The 23,017-nt window shown below is 42.6% G+C and overlaps 1 protein-coding gene across 2 annotated transcripts; it reads right to left on the bottom strand.

The window, feature by feature from the left end:
- Positions 1-80: 80 nt before the first annotated feature.
- On the bottom strand, positions 81-17,335 carry LOC106601876 (NLR family CARD domain-containing protein 3). Of its 2 annotated transcripts, none has more exons than XM_045715712.2 (7): positions 17,124-17,335; positions 7,316-7,429; positions 6,897-6,962; positions 4,655-6,424; positions 4,333-4,506; positions 1,396-1,569; positions 81-1,163 (listed from the first exon to the last, which is right to left on the bottom strand). In XM_045715712.2, the coding sequence occupies exons 1-7, from the start codon at positions 17,288-17,290 to the stop codon at positions 1,151-1,153; spliced, it is 2,478 nt and encodes an 825-aa protein (XP_045571668.1). In that variant the 5' UTR covers positions 17,291-17,335; the 3' UTR covers positions 81-1,150. The 2 variants fall into 2 exon arrangements, with proteins under 2 accessions (XP_045571668.1, XP_045571669.1); XM_045715713.2 differs by having other exon boundaries at positions 6,897-6,959.
- Positions 17,336-23,017: the final 5,682 nt, after the last annotated feature.

Below are 23,017 nucleotides of genomic sequence, written 5' to 3'. Positions count from 1 at the left end.
ATTAAAATATGGTATAGTAGTGAAATGTTTTTGTTCCATGTCAAATCAATTTTAGTTGGACCAACAGAGAACACCTTAAAGGCCTTGAGTCCACACAGGTAGACTTATTTATTACTGTATGAACATTCATTGCTGTAATTCAATTAATCACAGACACATGAATAACAGCTTTACTTCATATGAAGATGAAATACAGTTTACCATAGATTAACACACAGGGTCACAGAATGTAAGAAATGCTACATTTTCAAAAAGCCAAGGTGCTACAATAAAAATCAAAGCAGTGTACAACACACGACAATCCTGAGACATCTAATACACTGAAGTAAAGTTTGGTAAGATGTAGAGGTTACTAGGAAGACTATAAGGTTGTTGAGTTAAAGAAGCTGACTATAGTAACACTGAACTACAGTCAATATGTATAGACATGATGGATATAACATGTCATTATAAAGGAGGGCTTTTACTAAGCTAACAGAACACACTCCACTAACAAGCAACATAAACAGAACACCGTTACAATATTCAAACAAGAAAACAAAAAGTGGGTCTCAACCTCTCATCCCATTTCTCTAGCCACACCCATCCAACCACCCACCCTCCCCCCTAATTAACAGTCTGATGGCCTGGAGATAAAAGCCGTTTTTCAGTCTCTCTGTCCCGGCTTTACATTTTAGTCATTTAGCAGACACTCTTATCCAGAGCGACTTACAGTAGTGAATGCATACATTTTTCCCCCGTACTGGTCCCCCGTGGGAATCGAACCCACAACCCTGGCGTTGCAAACACCATGCTCTACCAACTGATGCACCTGTACTGTCTCCGCCTTCTACATGGCAGCGAGGTGAACAGGCCGTGGCTCGGGTGGCTGAGGTCCTTGAGGATCTTCTTGGTGTTCCTGTGGCACCGGGTGCTGTAGATGTCCTGGAGGACAGGCAGTGTGCCCCCAGTGATGTGTTTGTTGAGGTTATTTTCCTAGCACCACTTCGCCAGGGCTGATTGATTCAAGGAGCTATCATTGTCGATTTAGAAGCATTGAATATTTATATTCATGCACTTTGAAATTAATTTTGGAACTGTCCCAGATGCATTTAACTGCAGCGCACTCCCACAACCAAGGACATTGAGCTGAAGCCATTCCTTCACTGACTCAATCGTTTAACCTGGGAAAGACAGAAGGGAAGTGGATCTAAGCCCACATACAGCAGCATAGACATCTAGGGTCGTATTCACTAGACATCAAAGAGAAGAACACTGAACAAAACGGGCAGGGACTACCTGAACTTATCCAATAAGAACCTAGCATGTGTTGAATATGACTCAGTGTCTGGATGTCTACAATGGCTTACTGATCACTACATCAGTGTTCTCATGAAACTGATCAGTAGAACTCACCTCAGTGTCTCCAGTTTATAGAGGGGATCCTCTTGTACAGAAGAGAGCAGCTTTACTCCAGAGTCTCCTGGAGTATTTCCACTCAGGTCCAGCTCTTTCAAGTGTGAGGGGTTTGACCTCAGAGCTGAAGCCAGATAAGTACAGCCTTCCTCTGTGATGCTGCAGCCTGCCAGCCTGCGGAAAGTGAGGGAGAAAAATTCCACAATATAAAATATTCCAGAAAATGTAAGTTTCGCATCTGTAGCTGTGTGTCATTTTAATGTCATATGTTGAACAATGTTGCACCTTTTATTTAATTGAAATGAACACAACTAAACTGATCCATTCTGTTGAATAACGAACTGGTGCCCAGATTCATAATTTCATGTGATAATTGTACATACTCCATGACACATCTAAAGACAATGATACAAACTGCTGTCAAATTGTCTTCAATTATTCTACATCAGAGACCAAGGCCAGGATCAAATAAAATGGCATTTGTCACATGCTTCTGAAACAGCAGGTGTAGACTAACAGTGAAATGCTAATTTACGGGTCCCTTTCCAACAATTCAGAGTTAAAGATGAAAAATGTAATAGAAATAGTGACACCAGGAATTCAGTCAAGTCTCCTTATAGAACAGAGCAACCACAGTGCTCTCCAGAGGGTGGTGAGGTCTGCCCAACGCATCACTGGGGGCACACCGCCTGCCCTCCAGGACACCTACAGCACCAGATGTCACAAGAAGAACAAAAAGATCATCAAGGACATCAACCACTTGAGCCACAGCCTGTTCACCCTGCTATCATCCAGAAGGCGAGGTCAGTACAGGTGCATCAAAGCGGGGACCGAGAGACTGAAAAACAGCTTCTATCTCAAGGCCATCAGACTGTTAAACAGCCATCACTAGCCGGCTACCACCCAGTACCCTGCTCTGAACTTTGTCACTGTCACTAGCCGGACTCCACCCAGTACCCTGCTCTGAACTTAGTCACTGTCACTAGCCGGCTACCACCCAGTACCCTGCTCTGAACTTAGTCACTGTCACTAGCCGGACTCCACCCAGTACCCTGCTCTGAACTTAGTCACTGTCACTAGCCGGACTCCACCCAGTACCCTGCTCTGAACTTAGTCACTGTCACTAGCCGGCTACCACCCAGTACCCTGCTCTGAACTTAGTCACTGTCACTAGCCGGCTACCACCCAGTACCCTGCTCTGAACTTAGTCACTGTCACTAGCCGGCTACCACCCAGTACCCTGCTCTGAACTTAGTCACTGTCACTAGCCGGCTACCACCCAGTACCCTGCTCTGAACTTAGTCACTGTCACTAGCCGGCTACCACCCGGTTACTCAACCCTGCACCTTAGAGGCTGCTGTCGTCTGTGTACATAGACATGGAATCACTGGTCACTTTAATAATGTTTACATACTGTTTTAACCACATCATATGTATATACTATATTCTAGTTAAGGCCATCCTATTCAACTATTGCTGTATATATACTATTCTATCTTACTGTACGTATTCTACAGATATAGTACATATTCTATCCACATACTGTCCATAATGTCTATACATCCCATCACATATACCAGTGGAGGCTGCTGAGGGGAGGACGGCTCATAATAATGTCTGGAACGGAGCAAATGGAATGGCATCAAACATATGGAAACCATGGAAACCATGTGCTTGATGTATTTGATACCATTCCACCGATTCCGCTCCAGTCATTACCATGAGCCCATCCTCCCCAATTCAGGTGACACCAACCTCCTGTGACATATGCACATACATGCATTTATATTATTTATACTAAGGACTCCAACATTACTCCTCCTAATATTTATATATTTCTTAATTCCATTTTTGTACTTTTAGATGTGTGTGTGTATTGTTGTGAATTGTTAGATATTACTGCACTGTAAGAGGACCACAATGTACAGTCCTAGACTGTATTGTGTGTTATCTTCCATGATTTAACAATGGAAATTAGTCCCAGACTGTATTGTGTGTTATCCTCCACGATTTAACAATGGAAATAAGTCCCAGACTGTATTGTGTGTTATCCTCCATGAATTAACAATGGAAATTAGTCCCAGACTGTATTGTGTGTTATCCTCCATGATTTAACAATGGAAATGAGTCCCAGACTGTATTGTGTGTGATCTTCCATGATTTAACAATGGAAATTAGTCCCAGACTGTATTGTGTGTTATCTTCCATGATTTAACAATGGAAATTAGTCCCAGACTGTATTGTGTGTTATCCTCCATGATTTAACAATGGAAATAAGTCCCAGACTGTATTGTGTGTTATCCTCCATGATTTAACAATGGAAATAAGTCCCAGACTGTATTGTGTGTTATCCTCCATGATTTAACAATGGAAATAAGTCCCAGACTGTATTGTGTGTTATCCTCCATGATTTAACAATGGAAATAAGTCCCAGACTGTATTGTGTGTTATCCTCCATGATTTTACTCATGTGCATGTATGGCTTTTATAACTGTTATGTGTACTTGTTTTTAAAAATGGTTGAATTAATAAACTAAACTAAGTTGGAACTAGGAAGACAAGAACTTCGCTACACCCGCAATAACATCTGCTAAATATGTATATGCGACTAATTTGATTTGATGAAGGATAGTTTTACCTCAGTGTCTCCAATTTACATTGTGGATTCTCAAGTTCAGCACAGATGAATCGCACTCCTGAATCCTAGATTAATTTCCTCCAAATCTAGCTTTCTCAAATTTGACGTGCTTAAGCTGAGAGTTGAAGCAAGCACCTCAATGGATTTCTCAGTTAGGTTGAATCATTCAATCTGGAGAGAGGATGCGGCTAAGTAATCCACACAAATCTATAACTACATTTATAACATGAAGAACGTACATCTTTATATTTACAACATCCACTTTCCCTTGCAGTGGAGACAGTCACAAAGTCACTCACTTCAATGTCTCCAGTTTACAGTGTGAATCCTCCAGTCCAGCAGAGAGCAGCTTCACTCCTGAATCCTGGAGTTTATTGCCACTCATGTCCAGCACTCTCAGACAGCATGAGTTTGATTTGAGAACAGAAGCTATTGCCTCACAGCTTTTCTTGGTGAGTTTACATTCGTTCAGCCTGTGAAAAAAAAGGTGCATCTCAAGATACCCAGGTGCCAACATCCCCTTAGAGACTGAGTTGTCAGCCTAAATGGTAATGCAAACTGATGTTCATTACTATGTTACATTAGCATGCTGTCTGGAATGTAATTTGACTAAGCACTTACAGGGCTGTTCTAGAGGATTTGACAACTGGGAGAAGTTTGAGAAGAGCCGCATCTGATCTGATGTGTTTCTTCAGGTCAAACACATCCAGCTCCTTTTCTGAAGTCAGCAACACAAAGATGAGAGCTGACCATTGTGCAGGTGAGAGTTTGACTTCTGAGATACTTCCTGATCTCAGGAAGCTTTGGATCTCCTCCACTAGAGAATGGTCATTCAGTTCATTCAGACAGTGGAACAGATTGATGCACCTCTGCAGAGGGAGTTTCTTTCTGATCTTCTCCTTGATGTACCTGACTGTTTCCTTGTTGCTCTGTGAGCCGCTTCCTGTTGGTGACAGTAGGCCTTGTAGGAGATGCTGATTGGACTGCAGTGAAAGGCCTAGAAGGAAGCGGAGGAAAAGGTCCAGATGGCCATTTTCAAACTGCAAGGCATGGTCCACTGCATCTTCATATAGACTGCTTTTGTTGCGGAGGGATTTCTCTTTAGCCATCAGATTGTTGTTGTCATTAGTAAACATGAGAAACACATATAGTGCAGCCAGAAACTCCTGGATACTCAGATGGACAAAGCAGTACACCTTTATCTGGTTAAGCCCAGACTCTTCTCTGAAGATCTGAGTGCACACTCCAGAGTACACTGACGCATCCTTGACATCAATGCCACACTCGCTCAGGTCTTCCTCATAGAATATCAGATGGCCTTTTTCTAGCTGTTGAAAAGCCAGCTTTCCCAGTGCCAGAGTCATCTCTTTATCCCAGTGAGAATTGTTGGCATGCTCTACAGGATACTTCTGACTCCTCAGTTTTGACTGGAAGATCATGAGGTGAGCGTACATTTGAGTCAGATTCTTGGGGATCTCGCGATTCTCTGCTTCAACCAATAGTCTCTCTAGGACAGTGGCTGAAATCCAACAGAACACTGGAATGTGGCACATGATGTGGAGACTCCTTGATGTCTCTATGTGTGAGATGATTCTGCTGGCCAGGTCCTCATCACTGATTCTCTTCCTGAAGTACTCATCCTTCTGTGGGTCATTGAACCCTCGTACCTCTGTCACCTGGTCAACACACTCAGGAGGGATCTGATTGGCTGCTGCAGGTCGGGTGGTTATCCAAATGTGAGCAGAGGGAAGCAGATTCCCTTTGATGAGGTTTGTCAGCAACACATCCACTGAAGTTGACTCTGTGATATCACTGCAGATCTTATTATTCTGGAAGTCCAGAGGAAGGCGACATTCATCCAGACCATCAAAAACAAACACAACATTTTCATTTTCTGAGATTTCTGATTCTTTTGTTTCTATAAAGGAGTGATGAAGTAGTTCTATTAGACTTTGATTTGTATCTCTCATCAAGTTCAGATCCCGAAAAGGAAGTGGAAAGAGGATCTGGATGTCTTGGTTTGCTTTTCCTTCAGCCCAGTCCAACATGAACTTCAGCACAGACACTGTTTTTCCAATGCCAGCAACTCCCTTTGTCAGCACTGTTCTGATAGGCTTGTCTTGTCCAGGTAAGGGTTTGAAGATGTCATTGAGTTGGATTGATGTCTCTTGTTCTACTTGACAACTGCATGCTGTCTCAATCTGTGTCACCTCATGTTCATTATTGACCTCTCCACTTCCACCTTGTGTGATGTAGAGCTCTGTGTAGATGTTGTTAAGAGGTGTCGTTTTTCCTGCATCTTCAAAGCCCTCAAATAAAGAATATGTCCTATTCTTCAAGTAGGATTTCATTTTCTTCTGTATTTCTGTCTTAGTGAAAACAGTTGCGTACCTATATGTGGAAAACATGTTGAATTGAATTACATTTATTTGGGTAAAAAAGTATCAAATATAAACTCTAATCTACAGTTCGCTAGACTAAGTGAAGATGAAATCACAAAATGTGGTGCATTTACTGGGAGACAATGCACTCTGCATCTCCTGATAGTTACACTAAACCTTGGAACAGTCTCACTATTATAGTCATCATATTATTTTATCTACATTTCTAGTATAATGTCAGACTGAATGATGTCCTGTAGACAATTCAAATCCTATGACAAGCTAAATGAGGCATCCTGAATGATGAACTGTAGACAATTCAAATCCTATGACAAGCTAAATGAGGCATCCTGAATGATGAACTGGATGCTACTGTATTATCTTGAAATGCACAGAGTAAAGGTACTAGATGTTGTCAGACACATAGCTGGTGAATAAAACCAGAAAACAGGTAGGATGCTGTGCAAACTGCGATCACTCACACTTTGTCATCAGTAGGGCCTCTGGGTTGGTTATCCATTGACTGGTCATTCTCCTCAGAGATACTGCTGGGTCAAAATGAGCACAGAGAGCAATAACATGAGTCTTTATTTACACATAAGATGGTAAATTAAAGGAAAACCCATAATCAAACACCATGTTATGACTCAGTTCACCTTTTCCCAGTGGATAATTCTCCCTTTTTGAAGAAAATATTTAGTCCCATAGACCTGTCACTCTTCATGGAGATACCACTAGGTACAGGTGAGACTGGTCGGTCTGTCCTGATCTTATTTAAGTGTTTAAATCAGGATGTATGTTTACAAAATAGAACAGTTTTCACACACTTCAGATTTTTTTACTTTTGTATTTCCAATATTTCCCATGACTGCAGATTTGAAAGAATAGTCTCAGATCTCACCTTTGCTCAGTGGAAAGGTCTGCTTTCCTAAAGAGAATAGGAAGTCCCATCGACTGGTCACTCTTCATGGAGACACAGCTAGGTACAGGTGAGACTGGTCGGTCTGTCTTGATCCTGTTTAGAGCAGGATGTGAGTTTACAACATACACTTAGAAAAAAAGGGTTCCAAAGAGGTTCTTTGGCTGTCCCCATAGGATAGAGCTTTTTGGTTCCTAGTAGAACCCTTTTTGGTTCCAGGTAGAACACTTTTGGGTTCAATGTAGAACCCTCTTTGGAAAGTGTTCTGCATGGAACCCAAAAGGGTTCTTCTACCTCTCATTTTGTTTGTCACTGAGCAAATTCAAGTCTGCTGAGCGCAAACTTGAACATTGTGAAAATTCTGTGCAACTTCCAGCTCACATTTACTGTGGACACTGAGGCTGTACCCGCTTTAACCTGTTATGGTTAGGGGGCAGTATTTTCACGGCCGGATAAAAAACGTACCCGATTTAATCTGATTATTACTCCTGCCCAGAAACTAGAATATGCATATAATTATTAGCTTTGGATAGAAAACACTCCAAAGTTTCTAAAACTGTTTGAATGGTGTCTGTGAGTATAACAGAACTCATTTGGCAGGCCAAAACCTGAGAAGATTCTGTACAGGAAGTACCCTGTCTGACCATTTCTTGGCCTTCTTGATTATCTCTATCCATTACAGGGGATCTCTGCTGTTACGTGACACTTCCTACGGCTCCCATGGGCTCTCAGAAGGCGGCAAAAAGCTGAATCGTGGCTTTGCAGGCTCTGGCTGAAAAAAAGTAGCGCGTTTGGATAGTGGCCGGTCACAGTACTATGAAACTCAGGCTCGTGCACGAGGGGATCCCATGCTTTTATTTTCTCTCTCTTTGTACGTATACACGCTTTCCCGGTCGGAATATTATCGCTTTTTTACGAGAAAAATTGCATAAATATTGATTTTAAACAGCGGTTGACATGCTTCGAAGTACGGTAATGGAATATTTAGATTTTTTTTTGTCACGAAATGCGTCGTGCGCATGACCCTTATTTACACTTCGGATAGTGTCTTGAACGCATGAACAAAACGCCGTTATCTGGATATAACTATGGATTATTTTGAACCAAACCAACATTTGTTATTGAAGTAGCAGTCCTGGGAGTGCATTCTGACGAAGAACACCAAAGGTAATCAAACTTTTCTAATAGTAAATCGGAGTTTGGTCAGGGCTAAACTTGGTGGGTGTCAAAATAGCTAGCCGTGATGGCTGGGCTATCTACTCAGAATATTGCAAAATGTGCTTTCACCAAAAAGCTATTTTAAAATCGGACACCTCGATTGCACAAAGGAGTTCTGTATCTATAATTCTTAAAATAATTGTTATGTTTTTTGTGAACTTTTATCGTGAGTAATTTAGTAAATTCACCGGAAGTGTTCGGTGGGAATGCTAGTTCTGAACGTCACATGCTAATGTAAAAAGCTGTTTTTTTAAATAAATATGAACTTGATTGAACAAAACATGCATGTATTGTATAACATAATGTCCTAAGCGTGTCATCTGATGAAGATCATCAAAGGTTAGTGCTGCATTTAGCTGTGGTTTTGTTTTTTGTGACATTATATGCTAGCTTGAAAAATGGGTGTCTGATTATTTCTGGCTGAGTACTCTGCTGACATAATCTAATGTTTTGCTTTCGCTGTAAAGCCTTTTTGAAATCGGACAGTGTGGTTAGATAAAGGAGAGTCTTGTCTTTAAAATGCTGTAAAATAGTCATATGTTTGAAAAATTGAAGTTTTTGTATTTTTGAGGAATTTGTAATTCGCGCCACGCCTATCATTGGATATTGGAGCAGGTGTTCCGCTAGCGGAACGTCTAAAAAGTTACAGTTTTAACAGTAAGCTACTGTGGCTAATTGATCATAATGTAGACCTATCAGAGTGGGCTACTATAAAAGAAAATGGAGAAAATGCATCCAATAACATTTTAACATGGAAATAGCTGTTCTATCATTCAGACTACCGTAGCAGCCAATGTTTGGTGTTCAATGTAGGCCTACATTCCATGAGATGTTGAAAAAAACATGCAGGGTGTCACGTCCTGACCAGCAGAGGGAGTAGTTGTTTAGTATTTGGTCAGGACGTGGCAGAAGTTGTGTGTTGTATGTAGTGTCTAGTTGTTCTGTTTCTGTGTTATTCTTGTGACTCCTGATCAGGAACAGCTGGATATCGTTGTTCCTGATTGGGAGTCATATATTAGGAGTGTGTTTTTCACCTGGGGTTTGTGGGTTGTTGTTTTAGCACTGCTTTATGTTAGCCTGCTAACGGTTCCTGTCGGTCTAGTGTTTCTTGTGTTCATTTTATTCTAAGTAAATAGAAAGATGAGCATTCACATCCCGTCTGCGTTTTGGTCATCCATTCACCACGACAGCTGTTACAGAACAACCCACCAAACAAAGACCAAGCAGCGGAGAAAGGAGCAGCAGACGGAATACATGGACTATAGTGAGAGATGGACTTGGGAGGAGATTCTGGACGGGGCAGGACCTTGGCACCAGGCTGGGGAATACCGTCGCCCAAGGGAAGAGATAGAGGAGGCCAAGGCGGAGAGGCGTCGATATGAAGCTATGTACGCACTGGCGAGGAAGCCGGAGAGGCACCCCCAATACATTTTTTTGGGGGGGGGGGGGGGCACACGGGTAGGCCAAGGAAGAGCCATAAGCCAGCTACCCGTGATTATATGGAGGAGCGTATGGAGTGGAGGGCGCCGTGTTTTGCTGAAGAGCGCACAATCTCGCCCATATGCACGCACAGTTCGGTGCGAGCTATTCCAGCCCCTCGCAGATGCCGTGCTAGAGTGGGCATCCAGCCTGGTAGGAGGATGCCTGCGCAGCGCGTCTGGTCGCCGATACGCCTCCTAGGACCAGGCTACCCTACGCCCGCTCTACGCACGGTAACCATCAAGCCCCTGCACAGCCCAGTTCGCCCTGTACTAGCACCCCGCTCGTACAGGGCTGCTAGTTCCACCCAGCCAGGACGGGTTGTGCAGGAGGTGCGAGCAAGACTACCTGCGCGCCTCCATGGCCCAGTCTGTCCGGTTTCCGCCTCTCGTGCTGACCCGGAAGTGAGTACTTCCAGTCTGGCACGACCAGTACCAGCACCACGTATCAAGCTTCCCATGAGTCAGCCTAGTCCTATTCAGCCTATTCCCGCTCCTCGCACTAGCCCTGAGGTGCGTGTCTCCAGGCTGGCACGTCCAGTACCAGCCCCACGCATCAGGCTTCTAGTGCGTCAGCCCAGCCTCACCAGTCTGGAGCCGCCAGAGCCACCCGCCAGTCTGGAGCCGCCAGCCGGGCGCAGCCGGGGTCGCCCGCCAGCCGGGCGCAGCCGGGGTCGCCCGCCAGTCCTCCGACGCGGCCAGGGGCGTCACCTAAGTGGGCGACGCCGAGGGTGGAGCGGGGTCCACGTCCCGCACCTGAGCCGCCTCCAATATAGGTGGGTTGGGGAGTGTAGCACAGGTGCCGTCGTTGACAGCAGCCACCCTTCCTTCCCTCTCCTTTTTGTTTAGGGGGTATTTTTTTTGTAGTAGTAGTAGTAGTAGTATTGGGGGATTTTTTGTGTGTTTTCTTTTAAGGTGCATTCCGGGGTCTGCACCTTTAGGGGGGGGACTGTCACGTCCTGACCAGCAGAGGGAGTAGTTGTTTAGTATTTGGTCAGGACGTGGCAGAAGTTGTGTGTTGTATGTAGTGTCTAGTTGTTCTGTTTCTGTGTTAGTCTTGTGACTCCTGATCAGGAACAGCTGGATATTGTTGTTCCTGATTGGGAGTCATATATGAGTAGTGTGTTTTTCACCTGGGGTTTGTGGGTTGTTGTTTTAGCACTGCTTTATGTTAGCCTGCTAACTGTTGTTGTCGGTCTATTGTTTCTTGTGTTCATTTTATTTTAAGTAAATAGAAAGATGAGCATTCACATCCCGTCTGCATTTGTCATCCATTCACCACGACAGCTGTTACACAGGGCTTGAAATTAACCTGTTTATTCATTTGTCCTTCAGACAAGGAGGTAACGGAAAATGTTGTTGTGTGATGGAAGAAACCATTTTACAAAATAAAATGCATTATTATTCCTGTACCATTACTACAGAGAATCAGACAAATTATACTACCCTCTGCCTATTTGCTACTTAGCTTATTAAAGCCTGTCTCAAAACACAACACTGCCCCTTTAAGACAAAAATATTTTAAATATGTCTAGAAATGTAGACGTTTTGTGCTCTTGTAGGAAGCAATCACTCCCCTATTGCTGACTACAAATGATCTATAACTGGGCTAATAACTCACTAACTATCAATCACTCCCCTATTGCTGACTACTAATGGGTTAATAACTCACTAACTAGTAAAGGATATGATCCCGTGTGGCTCAGTTGGTAGAGCATGGTGTTTGCAACGACAGGGTTGTGGGTTCGATTCCCATGGAGGACCAGTACCGGGAAAAAAAAATGTATGCTCTCACTACTGTAAGTCGCTCTGGATAAGAGCGTCTGCTAAATGACTAAAATGTAAATATGAACAGAATGTGCGCACGTAGCTACACGCAGCTCTTGCTTTGATCTCAACAGCAGCCCGAGACTAATAAAAAAAACAAGGCTTTAAGCCCGAGACAAGGCTTTATAAATTTTTTTTTACAGAAATGTTTGGCGATCAGCTAGGAATGCCTTGGATATCGTGATCGACCGGTTGGTGACCACTGCTCTAGAACAGGGGTTCTTAAACTTTTTCAGCCTGGGACCCAAATGAGAAATTGTCTTTTCCTGGGACCCAAGCTTAGAAAAACATGTAACTACACATACATATTGCTACATTTCATTGCCATTATGCCTAAAACAAATGCATTATAGACAAAAACAAATAACAATGAGATCGATGGCCTACACGTGGACAGAGGGGCGCTGTTTCGCTCGCTCGGAATGCTTTCTCCTGTGAGATAAGGTACTATTCTCTTGTCAGTTGAAGGAAAATTATGAAACAGAGAGACGAAAGATAAAACATTTGTATATACAGTATTCAAATAATTTTGGGGCGGAAGCCTGAGTTCCCTGAGCATCCATGAATACACACCACTGCGTAGAACCCTTTTGGTTCCAGGTAGAGCCACTGTTCCCTAGTCCAGAGACTGCCGCCCAGCTCCCCCTGGACTGCTGTGCAGAAATATCAACCCACAGTGAGAAACACAAGATTGAACTTCACTCAACTTTCTAGAGCAGCCTTTCTTAAAGTATGGGTCGCGACGTGTCAGAGTAAATGTATAATTATTTCATTAATTACTGGAATTCATTTGGCCAAGTGCATCTGCGCTCTCTGTACAGTGCGCTCTCTGCTTAGCAGCGGTCTTTGCTCAGTTTGGCAGCTGGGCGAGTGTGAGAGAGAGATTTCATTTATTTATTTATTTCACCTTTATTTAACCAGGTAGGCAAGTTAAGAACAAGTTCTCATTTACAATTGCGACCTGGCCAAGATAAAGCAAAGCAGTTTGACACATACAACAACACAGAGTTACACATGGAGTAAAACAAACATACAGTCAATAATACAGTAGAAAAATAAGTCTATATACAATGTGAGCAAATAAGGTGAGATAAGGGAGGTAAAGGCAAAAAAGGCCATGGTGGCAAAGTAAATACAATATAGCAAGTAAAACACTGGAATGGTAGATTTGTAGTGGAAGAAAGTGCAAAGTAGAAATAGAAATAGTGGGGTGCAAAGGAGCAAAATAAATAATTGAATAAATACAGTAGGGGAAGAGGTAGTTGTTTGGGCTATGTACAGGTGCAGTGATCTGTGAGCTGCTCTGACAGCTGGTGCTTAAAGCTAGTGAGGGAGATAAGCGTTTCCAGTTTCAGAGATTTTTGTAGTTAGTTCCAGTCATTGGCAGCGGAGAACTGGAAGGAGAGACGGCCAAAGGAGGAATTGGCTTTGGGGGTGACCAGAGAGATATATCTGCTGGAGCGCGTGCTACAGGTGGGTGCTGCTATGGTGACCAGTGAGCTGAGATAAGGGGGGACTTTACCTAGCAGGGTCTTGTAGATGGCCTGGAGCCAGTGAGTTTGGCGACGAGTATGAAGCAAGGGCCAGCCAACGAGAGCGTACAGGTCGCAGTGGTGGGTACTATATGGGGCTTTGGTGACAAAACAGATGGCACTGTGATAGACTGCATCCAGTTTATTGAGTAGGATATTGGAGGCTATTTTGTAAATGATATCGCCGAAGTCGAGGATCGGTAGGATGGTCAGTTTCACGAGGGTATGTTTGGCAGCATGAGTGAAGTATGCTTTGTTGCGAAATAGGAAGCCAATTCTAGATTTAACTTTAGATGGGAGATGTTTGATGTGAGTCTGGAAGGAGAGCTTACAGTCTAACCAGACACCTAGGTATTTGTAGTTGTCCACATATTCTAAGTAAGAACCGTCCAGAGTAGTGATGCTGGACGGGCGGGCAGCGATCGGTTGAAGAGCATGCATTTACTTTTACTTGTATTTAAGAGCAGTTGGAGGCTACGGAAGGAGAATTGTATGGCATTGAAGCTCGTCTGGAGGGTTGTTAACACAGTGTCCAAAGAAGGGCCAGAAGTATACAGAATGGTGTCGTCTGCGTAGAGGTGGATCAGAGACTCACCAGCAGCAAGAGCGACATCATTGATGTATACAGAGAAAAGAGTTGGCCCAAGAATTGAACCCTGTGGCACCCCCATAGAGACTACCAGAGGCCCGGACAACAGGCCCTCCGATTTGACACATTGAAAAGGCAAAAAAGAATCAGAGAAGTAGTTGGTGAACCAGGCGAGGCAATCATTTGAGAAACCAAGGCTATTGAGTCTGCCGATGAGGATGTGGTGATTGACAGAGTCGAAAGCCTTGGCCAGGTCAATGAATACGGCAGCACAGTATTGTTTCTTATCGATGGCGGTTACGATATCGTTTAGGACCTTGAGTGTGGCTGAGGTGCACCCATGACCAGCTCTGAAACCAGATTGCATAGCGGAGAAGGTGCGGTGGGATTCGAAATGGTCAGTAATTTGTTTGTTGACTTGGCTTTCTAAGACCTTAGAAAGGCAGGGTTGGATAGATATAGGTCTGTAGCAGTTTGGGTCAAGAGTGTCCCCTCCTTAATCAACTGGAACAATGGACATGCTGAGGTAGTAATTCCATAACCGACGTTCTATAGTAATACTAGTTCCGTGGGAATAGGGCTTAGGACAACAACAAATAAAGGTGTGTACTGTATGACAGAGTGATAGACCATTTCGTCAACATGAAAGAGAGGAGGATGGCATTAGTGTTTCTCTACAAATAGGGTGAGACAACATGTTTTTCTATTTGCACGAACGCACACACATGCGCACACACACAGAAATCAGAACCATGGACAGCCACATCATATTTAGCTTATGTTGATTGGACTAAATTGTTTTTGGTATCTTTTAGTTTTCACTGTATTAGACTTAGCATAGGTGATTTGATGATGTTGAAGTTGAAATGGTGCTGGAATAGTCGAAGCAACTTGTGGTAACTCTGTGGTTCTAAATCAATAGTTGTTTAGTGGTCTGAAAATGTCGGAAACATTAACTTGCTTGACCGTGCTGTACTGTAGGTCATGTAATTATCTGTTACTGTACATGCAATATGCTTTGTGGGCTTCACCAGACAGATGTTGCTCTCCGGTTTTGTGATGAAACAAAAGTGTGGTTGAATATATTCTGCAACTGTGTCTTCGTATTGTCTCGACCTTAGGCCTAGCCAGGTGCGGAAATCCCGGGGGGGACACGACCCCCCCCCCCCATCCTGGGAAAAATATGATTTGTCCCCCCCAATATATCACTGAAACATAACTATGTAATTTAAATAATATTAATAATACGCAATGAAAGCAATTGTGCTGATTATAGACACTTAATAGCGCGTTTTTAAGTTTCAAAAGATTGCGACCCCCCCACCCTTTGCCTCACAATGGTTTGATCCACTGCCAGTTCCTTAGTTGGCAAGGTAACAGAGGGGTCGTATCCACTGTCTGAAAGGCACTCAATGAACGTAACTGATGTGAGGTTAATCCAGTCAATCGCGCACACACACTAGCTGAATATGCAGAGCTAGCGCGCAAATATTAACTATTAAGCTAGCTAGTACCTATTCCATTTATGTGGCCTCGTCAAAGATGGAATCTTTGCTATCGTCAATTTATTCCAAGATCAGCATGCAGATGATGTAAGTTAGTGCTTCAAAGTCCCTGTGATAAGGTTAGCGATAAACTGGAGTCCAAACTGAACAGAACTACACTCTTCTACCATTGTCTTAAATATATTTAATGGTCTCGTTGCAAAAGCTAAATTGTCGCAAGGGAACTTTTATTTATTTATTTTATTTCACCTTTATTTAACCCGGGTAGCAAAGATTATAGCAAACACCACTGAAACTGAATTGGTGCTCGCTAGCTTTGCAAATTCAGCTATTGTTGGAAGCCAGCCAATATGAAACAAACTGTTAAAATTACAAAAGGTTGCAGCATATGTTGTGTAAATGGTGAACTCATACAGCTGTCAACTCTTGTCATTTTAATCCGTTTCACATTTGCTAGCTACCTTTTAGATCGAAGCCCAAATAGAATGATAAAAGATAAGATGATAGAAGCCCATCTCCTACTGTAAATAACCTACACACTGTGTGTGCGTGTAGCCAGCCAGCCAGGTAGAAAAATGTCAGAAAAATAAAAGACGGACATCAGAGTATTTTTCAGTACACCAAAACGCAAAGTAAGAACCCTAGTAGCCTAATATCTCAAAGACTAGTTGATAAAATGTTCATAAGAAAGAAATGAAATTCTAATGGAAATGTTTCACAATGATGTCATTAGGCAGAGCAGGCAACAGATGGCACACAGACAGCAGAGTTGGGGACAGATATGCAGGGACAGACTGGCAGAGACAGGGAGTCTCAGGTAAGTTTGTTGAGTCTTTGTTTGGCAACATTATGAAAGGTTCTCAATTTGTTTTACTTGTAAAATAGGAACATAATTGGAAAATGCCATGGATACCCCCACTCTCAACTTAAACTGGTGACTGAACTAAGATTTGTTTAAGGCAATGGTATTGCTGTTGTGATTAGTTGTGTAGTTTTGGGTACCGGTAGTTAGGAGTACAGCAAACACCTTATTTCTTTGGTTCCTCAATATACATTTACCATATTACAATGTAGGCTATGTGTTACAGCAATACTTTTGGTGTCCCCCTCAGGAATTGCTCTTGAGAAAAGTTCATGTAATTGTCCCCTCCAAAGTTGATATCAGATTTTCGCCCCTGGGCCTAGCTATCACGGTGTCAAGGCATATGGACTAACAGTTTATAGAGCAAACAACGCAATTATCACAACACATAGGTCTTGGCTTCCCCTGTAATTTTACCCACGCACCGCTACTGGTTCTACGTAGAACCACAAAGGGTTCTTCAAAATGTTCTCCTAAGGGGACAGCCGAAGAACCCATTTAGGTTCTAGATAGCACCTTTTTTTCTAAGAGTGTAGGTGAGTTTGCACACATTTCATATTTTTGTAACTGTGCTTTTACTATCGTTACTTATGATTGTCATCACTCTTAATGCACATAACAGCTAGGTATAGGTTAGTGATATAGTAAATGTATCCAACAAAATGTCTGATTCACTTGATCTATTGTATGAAATAAAGACAAATCACAACAATACTGGCTTGTTAGATAGTTGTTACAAACTCTCAGCTCCTTCACAATTACCAATTTGATGATCTTACCTCTTAAGTTGACTGTCAGTGTCCTGTTCTGCAGGAAAACTATTTTTATGGGATATTTCTCCCTCACTCCCTGAGGGACTCATTCTAGAAGCAGTGGCTTCCTTTTCAATTTCTTCACTGATACTAGAGGGACTGCTTTCCCCATCCTCCTCCCCAGAGAGACTCATTCTAGAGAGAGCGCTTCCCCTCTCAAATTATCGACCCCTTGCAGTGCCTGTTATATTTGGAGGTGGAGTTTCTTTGTTGTGCGCATGTCCCCAATTGACACCCTTCTCATGTTTTTTATGTTTTCCCATAAAACCCTGCTGATCAGGTTCAACAACAGTCTGTCAACATCCAACTGTCATTGGCAAGTGCAGGATCAGGTGCAGGAGGAGGCACATTTGCACACACTGTACATAGATTTTTCTATTGTGTTATTGACTGTACGTTTGTTCATTCCATGTGCAACTCTGTGTTGTTTGTTTTTGTCGCACTGCTTTGCTTTCCAGGTGGCAGTTGTAAATGAGAACTTGTTCTCAACTGGCCTACCTGGTTAAATAAAGGTGAAAGATTTTTATTTTTAAAGGAGCAGGTGCAGGAGGAGGCACAGGTGCAGGAGGAGGCACAGGTGCAGGAGGAGGCACAGGTGCAGGGGCAGCTCTACTGCTATAGGACAAGTCTCAAGTCACTGCCAGCCATCCGGATTAATGTTGTTTTCAGAGGACATAACCGCTTCACAATCATGGTTTCACAATAAACATCATGCAAATAAGTTTGTTTATGTGTTCATTATAGGCACACTAAAGCAAAATGTTTTGCAACAGAAAATGAACAACGCTTCACCTTGACACTGAGGGGTTTGACCTCAGAGCTCAAACCAGAGAAGCACAGCCTTCTTCTGTGATGCTGCAGCCTTATAGCCTGAGGAAACCTAAGGAGAAAATATACACAATATAAATATCCCAGAAAATGTCAGTTTTTAAACCTGGCCCAAGTGAAATTTAAGTTAAACTCCATGAGGGTTATCCTTACCTCAGTGTTTCCAATTTACATTGTAGATTCCAACTTTGGTTTTAAAAGTGGGGGGGACATAACTTGGCGGGGAGTCTGGGGGTCCTCCCCCAGAATTGTTTTGGACTTCTAAAGCTAAGTTCCTGCATTTTTACACAATCCAATATGCCAAAATAGGTATTTGTATTTATTATGGATCCCCATTAGCTGCTGCCAAAGCAGCAGCTACTCTTCCTGGGGTCCAGCGAAATTAATGCAGTTTATACAATTTTAAAAACATTACAATACATTCACAACACACTGTGTGCCCTCAGGCCCCTACTCCACCACTACCACATATCTACAGTACTAAATCCATGTGTATGTATAGTGCGTATGTTATAGTGTGTGTGTGTGTGTGTGTGTGTGTGTGTGTGTGTGTGTGTGTGTGTGTGTGTGTGTGTGTGTGTGTATGCATGTGTCTGTGCCAATGTTTGTGTTGCTTCACAGTCCCCACTGTTCCATAAGGTGTTTTTTTATCTGTTTTTTGAATCTAATTTAACTGCTTGCGTCAGTTACTTGATGTGGAATAGAGTTCCATGTAGTCATGGCTCTATGTAGTACTGTGTGCCTCCCATAGTCTGTTCTGGGGACTGTGAAGAGACCTCTTGTGGCATATGCATGGTTGTCCGAGCTGTGTGCCAGTAGTTTAGACAGACAGCTCGGTGCATTCAACATGTCAATACCTCTCATAAATAAAAGTAGTGATGAAGTCAATTTCTCCTCCACTTTCAGCCAGGAGAGATTGACATGCATATTATTAATATTAGCTCTCTGTGTCATTCTGCCCTGTTCTGAGCCAATTGCAATTTTCTTAAGTCCTTTTTTGTGGCACCTGACCACACGACTGAACAGTAGTCAAGGTGTGACAAAACTAGGGCCTGTAGGACCTGCCTTGTTGATAATGTTGTTAAGAAGTCAGAGCAGCACTTTATCATCCGCATACATAGACACTCTAGCTTTACTCAAAGTCAGTGGCATGCCATTAGTAAAAATAACAAGGGGCCTAAACAGCTACCCTGGGGAATTACTGATTCTAACTGGATTATATTTGAGAGGCTTCCATTAAAGAAAACCCTCTGTGTTCTGTTAGACAAGTAACTTTTTATCCACATTATAGCAGGGGGTGTAAAGCCATAACACATACGTTTTTCCAGCAGCAGACTGTGATTGATAATGTCAAAAGCTGCAATGAAGTCTAACAAGACAGCCCCAACAATCATTTTATCATCAATTTATCTCAGCCAATCATCAGTAATTTCTGTACTGTGCTGTGCTTGTTGAGTGCCCTTCCCTATAAGCATGCTGAAATTCTGTTGTCAATTTGTTTACTGTGAAATAGCATTGTATCTGGTCAAACACAATTGTTTCCAGAAGTTTACTAAGAGTTGGTAACAGGCTGATTGGTTGGCTATTTGAGCCAGTAAAGGGGGCTTTACTATTCTTGGATAGCGAAATGACTTTAGCTTCCCTACAGGCCTGAGGGCACACGCTCTCTAGTAGGCTTAAATTGAAAATGTGGCAAATAGGAGTGGCAATGTCGTCTGCTATTATCACAACAAAGCCTCCTTCACTCATGCTGCCAAACATACCCTCGTAAAACTGACTATCCTACCGATCCTTGACTTCGGCGATGTCATTTACAAAATAGCCTCCAACACTCTACTCAGCAAACTGGATGTAGTCTATCACAGTGCCATCCATTTTGTCACCAAAGCAACATATACTACCCACCACTGTGACCTGTATGCTCTCGTTGGCTGGCCCTCACTACATATTCGTTGCCAAACCCACTGGCTCCAGGTCATCTACAAGTCTTTGCTAGGTAAAGCCCCGCCTTATCTCAGCTCACTGGTCACCATAGCAACACTCACCCGTAGCACGAGCTCCAGCAGGTATATTTCACTGGTCATCCCCAAAGCCAACACTTACTTTGGCCGCCTTTCCTTCCAGTTCTCTGCTTTCAAATCAAATGTATTTGTCACATACACATGGTTAGCAGGTGTTAATGCAAGTGTAGCGAAATGCTTGTGCTTCTAGTTCCGACCATGCAGTAATATCTAACAAGTAATATAACCTAACAATTCACAACAACTACTTCCTACACACAAGTGTAAAGGAATGAATACGAATACAGTGGGGCAAAAAAGTATTTAGTCAGCCACCAATTGTGTAAGTTCTCCCACTTAAAAAGATGAGAGGCCTGTAATTTTCATCATAGGTACACTTCAACTATGACAGACAAAATGAGAAGAAAAAAAATCCAGAAAATCACATTGTAGGATTTTTTAATGAATTTATTTGCAAATTATGGTGGAAAATAAGTATTTGGTCAATAACAAAAGTTTCTCAATACTTTGTTATATACCCTTTGTTGGCAATGACACAGGTCAAACGTTTTCTGTAAGTCTTTACAAGGTTTTCACACACTGTTGCTGGTATTTTGGCCCATTCCTCCATGCAGATCTCCTCTAGAGCAGTGATGTTTTGGGGCTGTCGCTGGGCAACACAGACTTTCAACTCCCTCCAAAGATTTTCTATGGGGTTGAGATCTGGAGACTGGCTAGGCCACTCCAGGACCTTGAAATGCTTCTTACGAAGCCACTCCTTCGTTGCCTGGGCGGTGTGTTTGGGATCATTGTCATGCTGAAAGACCCAGCCACGTTTCATCTTCAATGCCCTTGCTGATGGAAGGAGGTTTTCACTCAAAATCTCACGATACATGGCCCCATTCATTCTTTCCTTTACGCGGTCAGTCGTCCTGGTCCCTTTGCAGAAAAGCAGCCCCAAAGCATGATGTTTCCACCCCCATGCTTCACAGTAGTTATGGTGTTCTTTGGATGCAACTCAGCATTCTTTGCCCTCCAAACACGACGAGTTGAGTTTTTACCAAAAAGTTATATTTTGGTTTCATCTGACCATATGACATTCTCCCAATCCTCTTCTGGATCATCCAAATGCTCTCTAGCAAACTTCAGACGGGCCTGGACATGTACTGGCTTAAGCAGGGGGACACGTCTGGCACTGCAGGATTTGAGTCTCTGGCGGTGTAGTGTGTTACTGATGGTAGGCTTTGTTACCTTGGTCCCAGCTCTCTGCAGGTCATTCACTAGGTCCCCCCGTGTGGTTCTGGGATTTTTGCTCACCGTTCTTGTGATCATTTTGACCCCACGGGGTGAGATCTTGCGTGGAGCCCCAGATCGAGGGAGATTATCAGTGGTCTTGTATGTCTTCCATTTCCTAATAATTGCTCCCACAGTTGATTTCTTCAAACCAAGCTGCTTACCTATTGCAGATTCAGTCTTCCCAGCCTGGTGCAGGTCTACAATTTTGTTTCTGGTGTCCTTTGACAGCTCTTTGGTCTTGGTCTTAGTGGAGTTTGGAGTGTGACTGTTTGAGGTTGTGGACAGGTGTCTTTTATACTGATAACAAGTTCAAACAGGTGCCATTAATACAGGTAACGAGTGGAGGACAGAAGAGCCTCTTAAAGAAGTTACAGGTCTGTGAGAGCCAGAAATCTTGCTTGTTTGTAGGTGACCAAATACTTATTTTCCACCATAAATTGCAAATAAATTCATTAAATATCCTACAATGTGATTTTCTGGATTTTGTTTCTCATTTTGTCTGTCATAGTTGACGTGTACCTATGATGAAAATTACAGGCCTCTCATCTTTTTAAGTGGGAGAACTTGCACAATTGGTGGCTGACTAAATACTTTTTTGCCCCACTGTATGTACATAAAAATATATAAATAAGTAATGGCTGAACGGCATAGGCAAGATGCAGTAGATGGTATAGGGTACAGTATATACATATGAGATGAGTAATGTAGGGTATGAAAACATACAAAGCGGCATTGTTTAAAGTGGCTAGCGATACATTACATCAAGATGGCAAGATGCAGTAGATGGTATAGAGTACAGTATATACATATGAGATGAGTAATGTAGGGTAATAAAGTGGCTAGTGATAAATTGATTACATCAATTATTCCATTATTAAATTATTAAAGTGGCTAGAGATGAGTCAGTATGTTGGTAACAGCCACTCAATGGCTGTTTAACAGTCTGATGGCCTTGAGATTGAAAAACTGTTTCTATCTCTTGGTCCCCGCTTTGATGCACCTGTACTGACCTCGCCTTCTGGATGATAGCGGGGTGAACAGGCAGTTGCTCGGGTGGTTGTTGTCCATGATGATCTTTTTGGCCTGCTGCCAATGACTGGAAGGAATTGCAAAAATCTCTGAAGCTGGAGTCTTATATCTCCCTCTCTAACTTTAAGCATCAGCTGTCAGAGCAGTTTACCGATCACTGTACCTGTACACAGCCAATCTGTAAATAGCACACCCAACTACCTCATCCCCATATTGTTATTTATCCTCTTGCTCTTTTGCACCCCAGTATCTCTACTTGCATATCATCATCTGCACATATATCACTCCAGTTTTAATGCTAAATTGTAATTATTTCACCTATATGGCCTATTTATTGCCTTACCTCCCTACTCTTCTACGTTTGCACACAATATACATATATTTTTCTATTGTGTTATTGACTGTACGTTTGTTTATGTGTAACTCTGTGTTGTTCTTTTTGGTCGCACTGCTTTGCTTTATCTTGGCCAGGTCACAGTTGTAAATGAGAACTTGTTCTCAACTGGTTAAATAAAACTGGTTAAATAAAAATAAAGAAATTAAAAATCCTCAGTAATTTTCCATCCAGATTGTCAGACTACGGTAGCTTGTCATTGTTGATGGACAACAATAAATATTGTTGTCTATGAGCCATCTGATTCAATGAATGAGGGAGCCGATTTGGCTTTTTTTCCCAAAATGTAATTTAAGGTGCCCAAAAGCTTTTTA

This window comes from Salmo salar, chromosome 03, assembly GCF_965601325.2.
Source record: "Salmo salar chromosome 03, fSalSal1, whole genome shotgun sequence".
Taxonomy (NCBI): domain Eukaryota; kingdom Metazoa; phylum Chordata; class Actinopteri; order Salmoniformes; family Salmonidae; genus Salmo; species Salmo salar.
This window is presented reverse-complemented; position numbering and strand designations above follow the sequence as displayed.

Coding starts and splice junctions, on each gene's coding strand:
- LOC106601876 (XM_045715712.2), bottom strand. CDS start 17,290: ATGAGTCTCTCTGGGGAGGAGGATGGGGAAAGCAGTCCCTCTAGTATC. Junction 7,430..17,123: donor ACTGACAGTCAACTTAAGAG/GTAAGATCATCA, acceptor TGCTCTAAACAG/GATCAAGACAGACCGACCAG. Junction 6,963..7,315: donor GACCTTTCCACTGAGCAAAG/GTGAGATCTGAG, acceptor ATTTTGACCCAG/CAGTATCTCTGAGGAGAATG.